The sequence below is a fragment of the Epinephelus fuscoguttatus genome, linkage group LG21, assembly GCF_011397635.1.
Source record: "Epinephelus fuscoguttatus linkage group LG21, E.fuscoguttatus.final_Chr_v1".
NCBI classification, from domain to species: domain Eukaryota; kingdom Metazoa; phylum Chordata; class Actinopteri; order Perciformes; family Serranidae; genus Epinephelus; species Epinephelus fuscoguttatus.
In genome coordinates, this window is record NC_064772.1 from 16,143,272 (window position 1) to 16,160,798 (window position 17,527).

Sequence of the window (17,527 nt, forward strand, 5' to 3'; positions counted from 1 at the left end):
CACCAACCTCCTCTCTCTGCGTGACCTTCATAGTAGCCAAAAGCAGCACAGCGCAGCACCTGACATTTGCAGAGTAGTAATTCCCATAAATGACGGGCTTGTCTCTCATATTTATTCCAATGCATGTTAAATGTCAGCGAGATTCACATGTACCTTTGTTCCCCAGTTTCTTCCAAGATGGCTTGAAGACAGCGGATAAGCTGAAGCAGTACATTGAGAAGCTGGCAGCTGATCTCTACAATGTAAATACTGACATCTTTACCTTTTCTACTCTTCCTATGCTTTTATTTTCCACAGAGTCAAAGCTGATGTGTGTTTGTGTACTATGTACTTTTCAGTGCTTACCTTTTTTATATCTCAGTTAAATCAATACAGTTGTTTTGGCACAAAAAATCTCACCTCAAGGTCCACTTACTAGCTCGTCCTGAATTTCATGCATCTCTAATTTAGCAGAAGAATTTGCGATAAAGGCTCAGGGAAAAGCTAGTAAGTGGACCTCAAGGTGAGATTTGACTTTCTCCAAGGTAGAGAATAAAGTTCCACGATTATACAGTTCATGATTCGTATAAAGGTACTTTCAGACTGCAGGCAAAAGTGGCCCAAATCTGATTTATTTGCTCATATGTGACTCAGATCTGTTTTTTTCTTCATAACAGTGTGTCATATCAGAATTAATGCGACTTTTATGTCACTCGCCTGAATCGAGTGTCTTGCTGCAACGGTCTTGTGGAGAAGCGCTGACACATGTAGATAATTAAAAGTAGCCCCTGACATCCTGAAATGTTGGATGAAATCTGTCTCAGTGAAGCCATTTACATCACGATCCCACCACTCCTGGCTCCGACTCCACATCCACACACACACCTCCGTACAGACGTAGCAGCAGTTGCTTCACAGAAAGCCATTATTCAAAACTTGGCTCTCTTTCTCCTCGTCCTCGTCCTTGTTATCATCTGCTGGTGAATTTGCTGGCGTCCTCTGCACATCAGCTTATAAATGGAACTGTAAACGCTGGCTCGAGTGGCCTCCGTGTTTACTTCCGTATGACAGCGTGCTTCGTTCGATGTCTTTGTTATTGTTCTTTTACACATGCAGGTCAATTCAGGAAAATGTGACCAATTCAAATTGGAATCTGATATCAGCCACTTTTAAAAAAATAATGTGAACATAGCCTCAAAGTATTTGCATTAGCCCTAAAAGAAATGACTAGATAAAAGAGCCATGCATCACAATAAGAAATTGTAAAATGATGGCTCTCAGTAAAGCAAGTTTAGCACTCCATCACAGACAAATGTTTGAAAGCAATGAGCCTACACTGACTGCTCACCACCATTTCTTATTTACAGTACTGCTCTGCTTTCCTCTGAAGCAGCAGTTTTATCAGGGTATAATGCTCCTGCAGTTGTTATATGGACGGAAAGTAGCACATCTGCAGCAACTGTCATGATTCAGAATCTCCTGGAAACTCGTAGACCTCACATATCCAAAGATGGCAACGCCTGGGAAAGTAGATGTCAGACAGAAGATCCTCACACTGTACTGATCCCTCCCAATGACTTTCATTTATTCAGTCAATCATTTATGTGTCACATGAATTGATACAAGGTAGAACTCAGCTCCTTTAACTTGTGCATTGCAGTTTAGTCTTTTTAGCCTCTTTTTACACTGTAGTCTGCTGCTTTATAATTTTCCATGTTTCCAGACCGGCTGCAGCATGTGTTTATGGCAGTGCAGATAGTTCTGGAAATTATGGTTTCTGGTTGTGGAATGAGTTAACCTAAGTTTTGCGTTCAGTCGCTTTTGTTGTTTTACAAATTAAATCCACCAGACTCAGTGAATTCATGAATGTCATCTACGACGTTGACGGAGATGTCCTTGAACATGCTCCAGACTCTGATAGGCTCTGTCTCTTGTGACACTGGGGGGATGCAGTGTAGTTCGTTTACATATCTTGACCTCAACAAGATGGCCGTATCCTCTAAATTGAGTGACCTCATGTGCTCCTTTTCTGTCACTGTACATGCCCATCCCAAACATGGGCAGCAACTCTGCCTTGTGGCCCAGGGTGAGCAGGAATGGGACAGCACCTCACATTCCCCCTGTCACACTAGTCCTCATTCACCATTAAGGAGACACCTCCTCCCTTTCTCTTACCAGAGTCCTCTGCCATGTCAGATTGACATATAGAAAAAGGGTCACCTGGTAGAATCGCACTGTCTGGTATTCCAGGATTTGGCAACGTTTCAGTGAAACAAAGGATGTTACAGAGCTACATTTTGATTTAACAGAGATCTCACAGAGGCTGACACTTCAGAGCTGTCAGCACAGTGTGTGGATCTTCTCTCTCAGTCCTGCTCTTTGTCTTTGATCAGCATAAAAAGTTTTTGAGATGTGCGTTCTCACTGTTTGCTAATGCCTGGGAAAGTCTCACAACTCTAGTGTGAGAGGTGTCGTGTAAATTACAAAATAATGTGAAAGTTTAAAGTGTATCTTCAAAAAAGAAAGTAAAGGGAAGTCTGCACATTTATTTTGTAATGGAGAAGTTGATTTCAGTCTTGGTATTTTTATTTGTGCAATAACCTTCTCCATGTCAACATCTCCCAGTTCTGCCGGTGCATCTTTTCCTCAACCCTGTATTTGTTCTTCTCAGATCAAACAAACTCAGGATGAGGAGAAGAAGCAGCTGACTGCCCTGCGGGATCTGATCAAGTCCTCCCTTCAGCTGGACCAGAAGGAGGTAGGCAGGTCACTTTCAGAGACACTCAGTCACATTTAAACGTGTAGCAGGACCAACCAAAACTCAGACATACGGGGCTAAACACAACAATAACAGACCTCACACCAGTCGTATTGCTCCAGCTGCCACAAAGACATGTTGTTAGAGACTGATGATTTGACACTCCTATCACACTTTTTTTTTTTTTTTTTACCACACACCTCCTCTCACTCTGGCCACTACCAGGTTTGGAGCTTGTCTCCTGCAGCACAGAGCGAGTGCCCAGTGTTGTACCATGCTGGTAGCCAGTGTGTGGTAGGCTTTGCTGGTGACCAGTGTTGTGCCTCACTGGCTGCTCAGTGGAGAGCCACTCACTGCCCGACTTAACACCACATCGCATCACACTTATAACACTGCCAACCCCGGATAGTCTGCTGCGGCTTGTTCTCACACATTCTCTTTCTCTGTCCGCTGCTCTGCATGATAACACTGTACATAGTCTTTCACATTTAATTTACACTTCCTGTAGCTTCTCTTGTTAATAGCACCCACGGTAAGCACGTTATGTAGAAAGTTAAACACACGAGACTGTGGTTTTGGTCGGCACATTGGCGGGCGGCACACTCTTTCACACCCACGTCTGCACCTGAGCTGGATCTTTCACACCTCTCCCCTCTATCTTCCCCCTACTGCCTTCTGCTTGTCTGGAATCAAGTCTAGAAGAGTAAGTGCTGGTGCATGCTGAGCATCTGTCTGTTCTGCTTGACACTAGAGTGGTTTGGCCCTGTAGAGGCTTCAGAGCATGCCCTGTAGTGTTAATTTTCCTGTTATCACTTTTGAGAAGAGACTTTGATGTTTGAGGAGTTTGTAGTGTGTTTGTGTGCGTGCTGCATGTCTTTCAGCAGCTTCTCTGTACTCCCTGAGCGTTAAACATTGGTGTTTTGTGTTTGCACGTATCGTGTGGATTCGCACAGGACTCGCAGAGTAAGCAGGGTGGCTACAGCATGCACCAGCTGCAGGGAAACAAGGAGTTTGGCAGTGAGAAGAAAGGCTACCTGCTGAAGAAGAGTGATGGGTAAGCTGCTAGCACAGCCATTATTTAAAAATGCTGCAGAGCGCCATTCATGTTGCATTAAAATTTAAAGTGCACGCAGAGAGAAAAGACATGACAAGTCCTCTCCTAATGTGCCCCCCATCCCCTCCTCCTCTTTTTCACAGGCTGAGGAAGGTGTGGCAAAGGAGGCAGTGCTCAGTGAAGGCGGGCATGCTCACCATCTCTCATGCCACAGTGAGTCCAACACACACACACACACACACTGACTGTGCGGATCAAAGGGAGAACATCATGCGGGGAGGTTGTGTTGGGCTGTCTCAATCTGGAGGCTGGCAGAGTGGAATTGACATAGATGGGTTGTCATGGCAACCCTGCCCCCCTCCCCTCTCTCCCTCTCATTGCCCCTCCCCCCTCTGCCTGCCGGTGACTCATCTCAGAGCAAGTGTGAGCGTACTGTATATGCTGGCAAGTCTGTGGGGTCGTCTCCACTCTGGTGCAGCTGCAGTGGCTGCTGTGCAGTGTGATATTTTCTTTCCTGTGCGAGCTGCAGGAATCTAGAAACTGCATTCAAATCTGAATTAACTCTGTAACACTGTCTGTCTTCTGAGTTATAACCTCCCGCTGAGCCTCGAACAAAGAGAGCTGCTGGACTGAGGAGCTTAGCACAATCCATAAGTTTAGCTTATTGTGGCAGAGCAGTGGCAGGTGTCTCATCAGGTACAGATGTAAATCCAGTTGGCGACTTAAAAAGAAAAACAGGAAACATTTCATTTGGATTTAGGGATTAACAAGGTATGGTCTGTGTATTTTGGCGGTCAACCTGACTGTCAGTATACTCTGAAGTTGTCAAATTACATCATCTAGAGTATTGGAAAACATACAATATGTAATTTTCTGCCACTAGGGGTCTCTCAGTTATAACAATAACAAAAGACAGGACAATGCAGTTAATTGTGAAGGAGGTTTTTTCACTAGGAGTCAAATTATCCACAGAGGTCTCTTCCTCTCTAAAACAAATGGACCCAGTGATTTAAACTGGTTAAAACATTGAATAAAACAGTTTCATGCTAAGTGTTTCTCAGACACCTTTCAGCAAGGAAGAGGCCAGAGCAGAGCTGCTGCTAACGCCTCTGTTGGTTTCTCTGATAACTTAAGATACAAACTTGCGATGACTAAATCCATCATCAGGTTAAAATGTACAGATAAAAACAACAAAGACCTAAAAAGATACTTGATCTCAAAAGATGTGGTTGAAAACCTGGTAAAGAGTCAATTTATGACCGACAACCACAACCCTGCACAAAGGGGTTGACATGGACCGTATGCTTGATCAAAAATAATAGATTTCTATGAGTTTAAAAGTTGTCTGAAACATTTTGGATTATGTATGTACACAGCTCAACAATATTTTTAACATTGGCATAGTAGTTTTTACACATTTAATGCAGAAAAGTTATAAATTGTATGTTTAAAAGAATCTCCTAAAAGATGCCAGAAGGATCTTTATATCTGTAAACCAAGTTAACGCCTTCGAATTTAGGGAAGGTCATCTGATTTATACTAGCAATGGTACTATTAATGTCATTCAAGCAGATAAGGTGGCTTAAGTCATGTTATTGTGAAGCAAAAAGCAAACAGAAGCTCAGTTTGTGAAAGGCAGCAAATCTTCAACAGTCGTTTGGTAAGTAGCTATTAAAGTCATTTGGAGAGGATTTGAATTTCTATTTTTATTCTCAGTTCTTATCATTTTGGCACTGCTGATTTTCCTTTGGCGCTAGCTGAAACTTCTTGGGGGGTGCCAAAAATTCCTTTGCGGAGGAAAAACCCTGGTAAGCCTGGTGAAGTTGGCACTCTGGCAGCTTTTTACCAAGAGACACAGCTGGATGTACCATGGTAGGGAGGATACGCTGTGGCAGTGTGTAATGACTGATAGATCTGACTGAGCCTCTGCATTTCTAGTGGGCACATTTGCCGCTTTTAGTGTGAGGATGTGAGCTCAATTTGAACCTTCACACAGCTGCTGCCGAAAATGTGATGATTCTGAGAAGCTCAGGGGGAAGTGGTTGTCTCACATATGATATGAAAGGTTTCCTTTTGTTCAGCCGAGCGATGGAGGGACTAAATCTTTAACCTTTAAATCTTTAATCTGTCTTCTCTTGGTAGTTGTGCAAGAGCTTATAATCATTCCTCTCTGTCTGGAAGCGGTTTACCGCCACGCCACGTTCTTTTTTTTTCCTCAGCCCTTGTGGCAGCTGAACTCTAGGTGACTCTAGTTGACATGGCGGCTTGCCAGCAGGCCAGCCGAGCTCCACGGCTCATCACAGCCTGTTAGCATTTCATTAGCACGTGCCCTGGCCCCCCCTCTCCTCTGCCCGGGCACTGGCAGGAGACAATGCTCAGTATACATGTGCCAACTGGGCCCATTATTACAGTACACAGCCCAGCCAGCACGGTCCAGTTTCTTAATGGGGACAACTGAGTTCATCCTGTTTTGTCTTTTTGTGACAGAATTCTGTAGCTTCATTATGTGAATATTCAAATTCCTGATTTATGCATTTGAAACACAGCAGTAGTGTTGAATAAAACAGAGATAAGTTGATAAAAAATACTACAGTAATTTTGTTTTACATTACTGTGAATTTAATATTTTGGTGTTTGGACCAAAATATCTAATAAAATGCCAAACGTTTGGTGGCTTCAGCTTCTTGAATATGAGCATTTGCTGCTACTTCCTGTTTTATATTGTTGTGAATTCAGTATATTTGGGTTTTGGACTGTGGGTTGGACCAATCGAATCATTTGAAAGCATCATCCTGGCATTTTCCACTATTTTCTGACATTTCTGACATAAGTTGAAACAATAATAAGTTATTTAAAGAGACGCTCAGTTTGTTGTGATTGCATATTTCCTGTCTGACCTTCTGTCTGTTTGTGCTCGCAGTCCAACAGGCAGCCGGTCAAGCTCAACCTGCTCACCTGCCAGGTCAAGCCGAGTACCGAGGACAGGAAGTGCTTTGATCTCATTTCTCGTAAGTTTTCCTCTCGCATGCTGCACATTTCTCCACACGCCCCGAATAGCTTAGTTATACACTGCGTATGTTAGTATGAGACAGCTGGGGATTTCCTGCCTTTAATAAACATCAAGGAAAACAAAACTGTGAAGGTACTACAGACTATTTTTAGACCGCTTATCCAACAGGTACCACACAGCTAGTGAAGCGATATATTTAAATAATTTACTGTAATCTGTTGCTATTAGGATTGTGAAACGTAAGATAAGAAATTTGCTCACTTAAAGGGGACCTATGATGCAAATATTTAGATTCATGCTTGTAATTTGGGTTTCTACTAAATCATGTTTACATGCTTTATTGCTCAAAAAACACTTTATTTTCCTCATATTATCTGTGCTGGAACACCTGTATTAACTCTCTGTCTGAAACGCTCCGTTTTAGGACCTGTCTCTTTTTAAAAAAAAAAAAAAAAAAAGCCCTGTCCACTCTTATTGGTCGGTGCCTCTGGGTCTTTTTATCTCTTCATGTCTGCAGTGATTCCAGGAGAGTAATGACTGTAACAGAGAATGGCGTTACTTTCTATCATGAAAAATCCCCAATAGAAGCTTTTAAACATGACCGCACATGTTTGATTAGGAATATTTCTGAAATCTGTTATGATCTAATGTCAATTTGTTTCCTAAGTAGAAAAACGGTTGGAAATAGAGTATTGAGAATAATCTGAAGCCTGAGGTTCTCGCTCACAGGGATTACTTTGTCATACGTTTACCTCATTAATTGAAACTTTGGCCACGTTTAATATGAATATTCATCATTTTAACATTATATATGACAGATAATGAAAAGCATGACAGTTTCCCTTAAACACCATTGTTTCTGTATTCCACAGATAACCGGACATATCATTTCCAGGCTGAAGATGAACAAGAGTTTGTCATGTAAGTACTGTAATAATACTGCTTAAAAACACATAAGATCTGACCACCTTTAACTGAATCCAGTGAAAGAGTTTGTGTGATCACACACTGTCACCTAATGGTTTTTATTAATGGAGGGGCTGGTTACTTGCTGCTCTTTGTGTCACAGCCATACTCAAAGGCAGGAAGTCACAGAGAGACTGTTGAGAGTGGGTGACAGTGTGAGGATGGCAGTGGGATTTGTGGTCGGCAGTAATTCAGGTCGCTGTAACCTCATACTGTTGTTTCCCAGGCTGTCACACACACCTACATGTTGGTAGGCAGACACACACACACACATGCAGACACGTAGCACTACAACAAATCTTTTATTAAATGATCACACACCGCTGTTCACGTTTCCTGTAAACTTTGTCATCACAGCAAAGCAAACATTGTTATGGTATCTCTACCAAGTGATAAAAAAGTAGTTGTATGAAAACAAATGTCTGTTCTACAGTGAAGTAGAATCATGCAGAATTACTGAAGATGAACAGGTAGATTGGTAGCTAGCTAACCAAACAGCTAGCATGTTTGCTGGCTTATTGTTCTGGAGGTAGATCCTAATGCATTTAGCAAAAAAGCTAATTCATCGGGCTGACTTGTGTGTTCACTTTTGGTCTTACTCTGAGACAGTCTGTTGAAATGATTTAAAAGTGTATTTGAAAAGATGTCATTGGCTCATGCTGTTTGCCCCAAAGTGTTCTTTTGCCTGCAGACTATGAGTTTGAAAATACATAAATCTGGAGGTGTGGAGTTAAAAAAACAGAGCTTACCAGCTTGAGGCTACATTAGCCACTACTAGCACACTGAACTATAGGCTGTTGAGCGGCTTTATGTGTAATGTAAGATGACTCTGATGAAGGCAACAAACCGTAACGCATTGGTCTTGCAGTTAAGTTGATCTGTATACTACAAGTGTTGTTAGAGTTTTGCCTGCATTAGACTTCTTTCTCTGTTCAGCTCTTGACAGAGATGACAAGGAAGCGAGATGGCTCACTCCTTTGCTTCTTCCATCATCAGATCTGAGGAAAAAAATGATGTATTTAATTCTTTTTTTTTTTTTCTTTTTTTTTTGATGGGGGCATGTTAGTTGTTAGATTTACTAGCCTAATGTGGCATTTAACTAGCCACAGGCAATCAGGCGATGTTTATTGTTGAACTCTGCATATTTTTTGTAGAAAGAATATCAGATGTAGGGGAGGTAGCAGATTTTGCACAACTTTAGCTTTTGTTCAATTACATGTTGAGGGCTATGGTGAGAAAGGTAACGCTGGTGTCACAGACTTCATATGCATGTCTCTGGTATTCAGATGACGTCTCGGCCCTCAGGCCTTCCTCAAGAAAAACAATCCTGACTTGAACAGTCTCGACTGTTGATCTTAAAGAAGGCCCGAGGGCTGAAATGTCATCTGAGTACCAGAGGAAAGTGTGTGTCTTGTTCCCTACTTTCAAGTCTGCTGCCAGTGATCAGCACCACACTCCAACCCTTGGTGTGCAATACTTATACTTATATATATCCAATAAGGTAATACTGACATTGCTTTTTTAGACATGGAATATCATGGTTATAATGTTTGTTCATTTATTTATTTTTATTTTGTATTTAATAAACCACAGAAGTCAGTTGAGAACTAATTCTCATTTACAGCAGAGCAACAGAGATCTATGTACTGTGTTCTTGAGAAGCAAATTCAAAAACAGGCTCTTTATATCAAGAAGAATTATTATATAGAAAAATTACAGACATAAATAAGAACCCTTCTGCTGCATCTAAAGTCATCTCAACACCCAGAAAAACACTGAATCCCATCAAAAACATTCTGAATCCTCCTGAGCTGTCTAGACTAAAAACACTCTTGAAACACTTTGATTTGTGGCACTTCTCTGTTCCGGCCTCGCATGTTCTCAGTCTGATGCCTCGCTGTGGCCGAACACTCTGGATCTCCATGTACTTGTCGTCCTTTGGGATCCTGCTTGCTGCTCCTCACTGCCGCTTCAGTCACGCACTTCCAATTGCAGCAGCGGCAGCAGCGTCTTCATGGGATTTTCCATGAAATATTTAGTATTCCATAGGGCTCCCACTTTGTGCAATCACGCTCCCCCTCAATTAGGCTGGGAGCATATTATAATGCATAGCATAAGTAAACACATAAAGGCTTTGGCTCAGCATCTGTACACCTACGCATCTGTGGATTAAAATACCTCGATTCTTCACACATTCTGATAAACTGACAATCTAACACATCGGTTTATGTGCCCACTCCCTGTCTGGCCTCTGCCTCTGCAGACAGGGTTGACTGACAATGACAGAGGAAGTGCTGACGTCAGTCTCGTAAAAACCTAGTGTGTTGGTGCATGTGTGTGCATGTGAGTGTGTGTGAGGGCCAGTTCAGTAGGTAACACTGCAGGAGCAGATTGTGCATTGTAGAGAGCTGCAGGAGGCCATGTTTGAAGGGCAGCTACATCGTTTCCTGTCTGCATGATTCTTAATAACAACAATTTGTGCGTGTGTGCGTGCGTGCATGCGTGCGTGGGTGGTTGTGTGTGTGCGTGTATGTGTGTGTGTGTGTGTGTGATTTACCTTGTCGAAGTAAATAAATTTGCAGGCACAAAAAGACTGTCGAGGGAATTAGACACCTAATTTTAAAACAGAGCCATTAAAAAAAAAAAAAAAAAGAAAGAAGTCAAATTGAACTAATATTATCGTTATGATCTCAGTTTTTATGGAAATAAGTTCTCCATGCGTCCTTTGTGCAGTTTAAGGGCCCTAATTTATGTGCAGCAAATAGCAGCACACAGGGCAGTGCAACTGTCATCGTTTCAGACTGATGCAGTTGTCATTTTTACAGCCCATCTGTGCACCCATGGGCGTGTAGGTCCTAAAATGAGGTGTGGTCAGGTGCATTGCTGATGTATTGCTATTTTGAGGCAGCAAAAAGCCATTGAGCCACTGACCAACAGGACCCTGGTGTAAACTCAATAGCACTGTATTTTCCTGCTATTTCAAGGCTGCATTGTTGAGATAGTAAGATGCGCTCATATGCTCTGCTTGTTACACACACAGGGACGTGTGGATGGGTTGCAGGTTGGTCAAACAGAACATCATTAATTAGAAAAATATTAATTACATTCCTTATAATGTGAACATAGCAGAGAGCAGAGCTGCCGTCCAACTCAAACTAAGAGAGACGCTGTGTGCATTTACACACATGGAGCAGCGTAACTTCATTGATTATTTCAGAAGCTAAAGGTTTAGTTCTGTTTCCTCTGTCAAGTATGTAACCAGAGTTTTTACTTTTGCTGCTGAAATGTCCCACAATATTTACTGCGGGGACATTACTGCTCTGGAGAAAACAACTTGCTTTTCCAATTTGCCGAATCCACCATGCAAATAGCACCACGCCAGCTGTAGGCACATCTGGCCTTTAAAAGGAAATGGGAAGACACTCTGATTGGTTAAATTCATGTTATGCCCAAATACACCTATGACTAATTAAAGGACTAAATACAACCCCTTTCCCCCTTCTGCTTCACTTTGCACCCAGATTATTAACTGGTAAAAGTGGAGTTCGACACGTCCTAAATGCACTTAGGATGTGCACTTTAAACCATGCGCTATAGATTGTTTAAATAGGGCCCTCTGTCGAGTACTGCACCATATGTGTGTAATGGAGAATAACAGACTATTGTTCTTTGTAGCTAATAATGATATAAATCAACATCTTATCTTTTAATTGGCATTTTGCCTTTAATGGACAGGACAGGTAAGTGTGAGAGGGGGAGAGAGAGAAGGGGGAATGACATGCAGCAAAGGGCCACAGGCTGGATTCGAACCGGGGCGGCTGCGGCAACAGCCTTGTACATTTTTTAGACCAAACAACTAACTGATTCGAAAAAATGATCATTTTGTGGCAGTTGCACCTTGTTTTTTTTATTTTAGCTGTGATGGTTATATGTCTTGGTAAAATAATTTTTCAATTGTGCTTTAAAATATGCATTATAAATAAAAATGTCTTATTATTAAAATTGATGTGATTATTGATGTGTTCCCTTGTGCAGCTGGATCTCGGTGCTGACCAACAGTAAGGAGGAGGCCTTGAACATGGCGTTCCGTGGCGAGCAGAGCAGCGGAGGCGAGGACGGTTTAGAGGATCTGACTAAAGCCATCATAGAAGACGTGCTGCGCATGCCAGGCAACGAACTCTGCTGCGACTGCGGGGCTGCAGGTGTGTACTGCTGCAGTTTGTGTTTCCAGAGAGGCCACTCACACATTCATATATATCCTCCTCCTGTTTTGTGCTTAGTCAACCCTCACCTTGTTACGGTAAAAGACAAACACCTTCACTTCAGCATTTTATGATTTCACTGTGGGCAAATGTTTTATTTAAAGCCACACACCTATCTGGATCCCTTTGCACTGTCACAGCTGCCCTGATCTCCGTGTCCTTCAGTTAGATGGTAACTGAACAAGGTACAAATCCCCCTGCAGCCTTCAACAAACAACTGTGTGTGTGTGTGTGTGTGTGTGTGTGTGTGTGTGTGTGTGTGTGTGTGTGTGTATGTGTGCGTGCGTGCAAGCTTTGTTAGCATTCAGGACACAACCCCATCTCGATCCTCCCCCACATTAGGAAGCAAAGCATCAGCACTTGAGAGTGGTGTAGACATTCAGGCCCTCTGACACTGAACACACTCATATACATACATACATGCATACACACTCACACACACTCCTCTGACAACACAAACACACACAGCAGTTCACCAAGGGACCGGCGGGAGGACTTTATTCTCTGAGGGTTAAAAAAAAAAGCATTTCTACGCTTTGAGAAACAACATCATTACATCACGTTGTTACATAAGTCACACACGCTCCGTCGACCCCTGCAATCTGCAGAGAGGGGAGGTAATTTGTCATGTCTATACTCTTGTTGCTGCGTCTGTTGGTGTTCATGGTTTCGGTATAAAACACGTGTTCCAGATGTGGGTTTAAGCTCTTTTTCTGTTGTTTTTCTTTACAATAGAGTTTAGGAATTGCTCTGACAGGACTTCCTTTCCTCAGTGCATAAAACTAACTCAACGGTTGGAAGGTCATTGTAATGACTTTCAAAGGTCACCTCTGTGTTCCCTTTGGTCTGAGTAGAAAGAGGACAACTCCATCTCATTTGATACTCCCAGGATCTCCCTCTGTGCGACACAGCTTTGCAGCTTTAGCATTAATCAGCTATAGAGGTCACTGTGCGTCAGCTCGTCATGCCCAACATGCAATCTATGACCTATCACCAGCCTGCATGTGGTTATGATGTTGTGACAATGTGTGTGTGTGTGTGTGTGTGTGCCTCTGTTTCCGTGCATGACTCATTGGTTTTTCGGGCTGCCTTTGACGTTTCCACCGGCGTCTGCCTGGTGCTCACTTGTCAGATCCAAACAGAACAGCATCCCCGGCCTCACGGCATCAACGAGCTCACAACCACTGCGGCACAGCTGTATGCTTTAAAGCTCACTTAAATCTCCTAGAACATCAGGCAGTGACGTCAGTCAATAGCGGCAGTTTAGAGGGCGCTATGTGCTACATCGCAGCATGCTCGTGCCCTTTGCTTGGCAGTAGGTTATGCAATGGGCTGTATCTCCCTCTCTGCAGTATGAGGTGACTGTGCTCACTGTTTGTGCCTACGACAGTAGTGGCACTAGTGGTCTGAAATGTTTGTTGTTGTTGTACAAATAAAAGCAATATGTAGTTAACATTCACTTATTTTAAAAGCAGAGTTCATGTGTAAAAATGCACCTTTCTCATCAGCTGAAATCATATTTTTATCAGGTGAAATCATTTCGTCAGGACACAGGATTACATTAAAACATATGCATCAGATGTAGGTACATGCAAGCAAAAATGTATCAAATCTTTGACCTGGACTAGTATCACAGTGTTCGATGTCTGTTTGGTAAACTTGTGGTTTGAAGTCAGTGTGGAGATGCTACTCTTATTCAACAATGACATAACCTGACACAACAGAGCTGCAGCAGAAATAAAATGAGGCCATTGATATGCACTGTTTGCTTGAATGGAAATGCAAACTTCTCTGTCTAATGGGTACGGAAGCCCATTGCCACCAATGTCATGAAAAAAAAAAAATCCTGAGAGTCATTATAATGAGAAACTTTCTGGAAATGATGACTTAGTGTCGCAAAATAATGATTTATGCCCCAGTCAGACAGAGTGCGTTTTTGTAATGGTTTTTAATGAAAATGAGACTTGCCACTTTTGCATTGCTAAGAGCATTTTTCTCCCCAATGTTCAATCAGATGAATTTAGAGGTGGGCCTTCTGTGGTGGGGATGACAGCAAGTAGTAGTATACATGGTTTGTGTGAAGCTAAAATAAACTCACCTTAGACATTGGCTTAGGCAAGCTGCAAAACATATTTGAACAAATTGTTGCCTCAACTACCATTATCAGGCCAGACGATTGACAGCAGATTGTCAAACTGTCCCAGACTCATCCACAAAAAAAATCTTAAACTGACCAACAACCAGGCGAAGCTCTTGAACCAGCTGCTGGTACAATAATCTCTGTGATTCTCCTCTTTCTGAGGGTCCCATGTCCCCACACAGATCCCCTTTGACCAATATACTTTGTGGTAACAGCCTCTCACTCTCAATTAGAGCCAGAGCAGCCACCCCCTGCCTGTCCATTTCTTATGCAGATTACAAGGTACAGACCTGTGAGTTAGCTAAGCTAAGCACAGGTGATTCGGTGGTTGCCTAGCAACAATTTGCAATAGCAATAAAGACAAGGCAACCTGCAATATGCGCTCTGTCTGATCAGGGCCTTAGTATCTCAAAATAATGAAACAATACTAAGTTGTTGGGGTTTTTTTTTTGAGAAAGTTTCTTATTATTTTGATACACTGACTTATTATTTTGAGGTTATTTTGCAATACTAAGTCATTATTTTGAGAAAGTTTCTCCTTATAATGACTTATTAGATCTTTTTTTCATCACATTGGTGGAAAGGGGATGATATATAGTTATTTGAAACAACAAAATCAATCCACAAGGAGGAAAAAAAGCACGCAGTGCTTATAAATCATGTATTTATGGGCTTGTTTTCTCACAATCAAATTTAGAAAGTGTTGCGTCTCGTTAAGAAGTTCTCAGCACTGTTATAAAGTCATTTTATAGCAGAAGATGTATGGAAAACTATCTTTAAACATTGGTGTTAGTGGTTTTGGTGTACGTCCCTCACAGTTCAAGTAAGAGTAATAGCCTCTGTCGGGGCTCACCATTTTTCTCCCAACTTCTGCAATCATACAGGAATAAATCAAATGTTAGAGACGCTGAGAAACCAATTTCTCTACTGACAGCAGCCTTAAAGCACCAGAATACAATGCAGCCACACAGAACGTATTATCAGTAAAGGGCAGGACTTTTATTGCTGAAAAATCTCTCGTGTCTTTATTCTTAAATATGGTTTTAGGGCGTTTAGTTGACAGTTGACAGTAGAGATAGGGATGACATGTCCCAGGCTGGACTTAAATTGAATTTTACTGACGTGTATTTGTGTGCTTTCTGGCAAGTCTTGATGCGATTTGGAGCTTTCAGTGTTACCTGATGCAACTTAAATCAAAATCTATTATTTGACATTCAGTATAGGATTAAATCCCTCTGAGACACATTTGTTTTCACACTGGTTATGACAATAACGATACTGTATTGTAGATTATGAAAAGCATTGGCACACATTTTCCCATATTGTCTGTGTTTATAGATCCTAAGTGGCTTTCCACCAACCTGGGCATCCTGACCTGCATTGAGTGCTCTGGTATCCACAGAGAGATGGGGGTCCACATCTCCCGCATCCAGTCCATGGAGCTCGACAAGCTAGGGACCTCAGAACTCTTGGTGAGTCAGAGAAATGCTCTACCATGTGAATAAATAGCTTTTTTTGAGGCAGCAGTCCACGCCCTTTACTATTTTCATCTCGAGTGAAATATTAGAAATAATGAAAGAGTAGTGGAAACACAGCAGAGAGCAGAATTTGATTCCTAAAGCAGCAGAAAAACACACTCCCAGAACCAACGTCCCCATCTGTCCCCAAGAACATGTGAAAGCTGTTATGCTGTTATGATCTGATGCTGACTCTTTCTTCTTTCCCCCCAGCTGGCCAAGAATGTAGGGAACAGTAGTTTCAATGAGATCATGGAGGGAAACCTCCCGTCCCCTTCACCAAAGCCCACTCCATCCAGTGACATGTGAGTGCTCTCTGAAAATGCTGCCTAAAAACTAGATTCGTTTAATATGACAACAGCTGACTGAACTCCTCTTCGCCTCTACAGGACGGTGAGGAAGGAGTTCATCAACGCTAAATATGTGGACCACAAGTATGCGAGGAAGACATGCACGTCTGCGGCAGCTAAAATGATCGAGCTGTTTGAGGCGGTTCAGTCCAGGGATCTGCTGTCTCTCATCCAGGTCTATGCAGAGGGGGTTGAACTTATGGAGCCGCTCCCAGAGGTTGGACCGGTGAGTCCTCTAAGTCTATTGGACTATACATACTCGCAGTTGTTAGCTAACAATTGCTTATTTATTTACACAGCCAGCAAACAGAGCAACATTATCATACATTTGGAGCTGTGTTTATGTCCACCTGATGATTCTAAGTCCAATATTCACTCTCCTTTTAGCTCTGTTTCTTGTCTTAATAAATTCCTGAGGGAAATATCTGTCTCTGTAGCTGCTAAATATTTTCACTATGTTCATTAGCCAGCTGTTAACTGTGTCTGTCTGCTTTTGGGTGTTGGGCAGGAAATATTCAGTAGGTTTTTAGAGCTTCTTCCCTGAAAACAGCTGCCCGCTGCAGCCAAAAATGAGGCTATGAGAGCAGTGAGAGTGAACCCAAACAGTGAAGTTGTGGACCAAGCTCTGTCTTTTGACACCTTGTTGTTATTAAAATATTGCTTATAGCCACTTAAAACACAATCAGAGGCAACTGTTTTAATTGGAAGCACTTACCAAAGAGGTATTCCCACTGAAAACTGCTGACGGTGAGGTCTGTGGATCATTGTAAACAGAGCCCACATAGTCAATGAATCAATTGGTCAGTTGGCAAAAATGTATCTGCAAATTGCCAGACATTCACTGCCTTTAGCTTCACAGATATGATTATTCTCTGATTTTCTTCGTTATCTGTGAATATATTTGAGTTTTGGACCATTGGTTAAACAAAGTAAACAGTGTGATGTTTTCTGACATGTTATAGACCAAGTGAATGATCCATAAATTCCTGAGGCAGGCATAGAGAAAAAGCATCATATAACAGGACAATACATGAATGACGAGCGGTGACCTTGTGGTGCAGACATAGTAAGGTTCTTACACTTACCGACTCAGTGTGTTCAAACATATTTATAAGTAACCCTGCTATATTTGTCATCCATACTGGTGACAGTGATTGCACCTACTGTTACTGTATGTTATTTAGTCTTCTTGTGTATTTCACTCTTTGTATCTGCACTGTTCCCACTTTGTATTGCAGCCGTTGCTCAGCAGTTTCCCTAGGATGAATTAAATTGTAAATCTTATCAGTTCACAGCAGTGACAATACATGGCCCACTGCAGCAGTGGTCACGTAGCAAAGGTAGAGTCAGATGGTCAAATGTCCTGCAGTAATAATAAATAACTTAAAAGCCTTAAAGTGCGAGACAGTGGAGCCGGTAAAGTGGGTGGGGAGTGGCTGATTCTGGTGTCAGAACAGTTGGTATGGAGGTTAGTCCCAGGCGGGACAGAAG

General features: G+C 42.2%; 1 protein-coding gene across 4 annotated transcripts in view; it reads left to right on the forward strand.

The window, feature by feature from the left end:
* asap1b (ArfGAP with SH3 domain, ankyrin repeat and PH domain 1b) overlaps nucleotides 1-17,527 on the forward strand; it is an 84,424-nt gene that overhangs the window by 49,506 nt on the left and 17,391 nt on the right. For all 4 annotated transcript variants that reach the window (XM_049564969.1, XM_049564967.1, XM_049564966.1 and 1 more), the window contains exons 8-17: nucleotides 167-242; nucleotides 2,651-2,737; nucleotides 3,691-3,791; nucleotides 3,935-4,004; nucleotides 6,712-6,799; nucleotides 7,674-7,722; nucleotides 11,803-11,969; nucleotides 15,508-15,641; nucleotides 15,900-15,991; nucleotides 16,076-16,262. In XM_049564969.1, coding sequence (XP_049420926.1) covers nucleotides 167-242; nucleotides 2,651-2,737; nucleotides 3,691-3,791; nucleotides 3,935-4,004; nucleotides 6,712-6,799; nucleotides 7,674-7,722; nucleotides 11,803-11,969; nucleotides 15,508-15,641; nucleotides 15,900-15,991; nucleotides 16,076-16,262 — 1,051 coding nt within the window. The remainder of the gene's footprint in view (nucleotides 1-166; nucleotides 243-2,650; nucleotides 2,738-3,690; nucleotides 3,792-3,934; nucleotides 4,005-6,711; nucleotides 6,800-7,673; nucleotides 7,723-11,802; nucleotides 11,970-15,507; nucleotides 15,642-15,899; nucleotides 15,992-16,075; nucleotides 16,263-17,527) is intronic.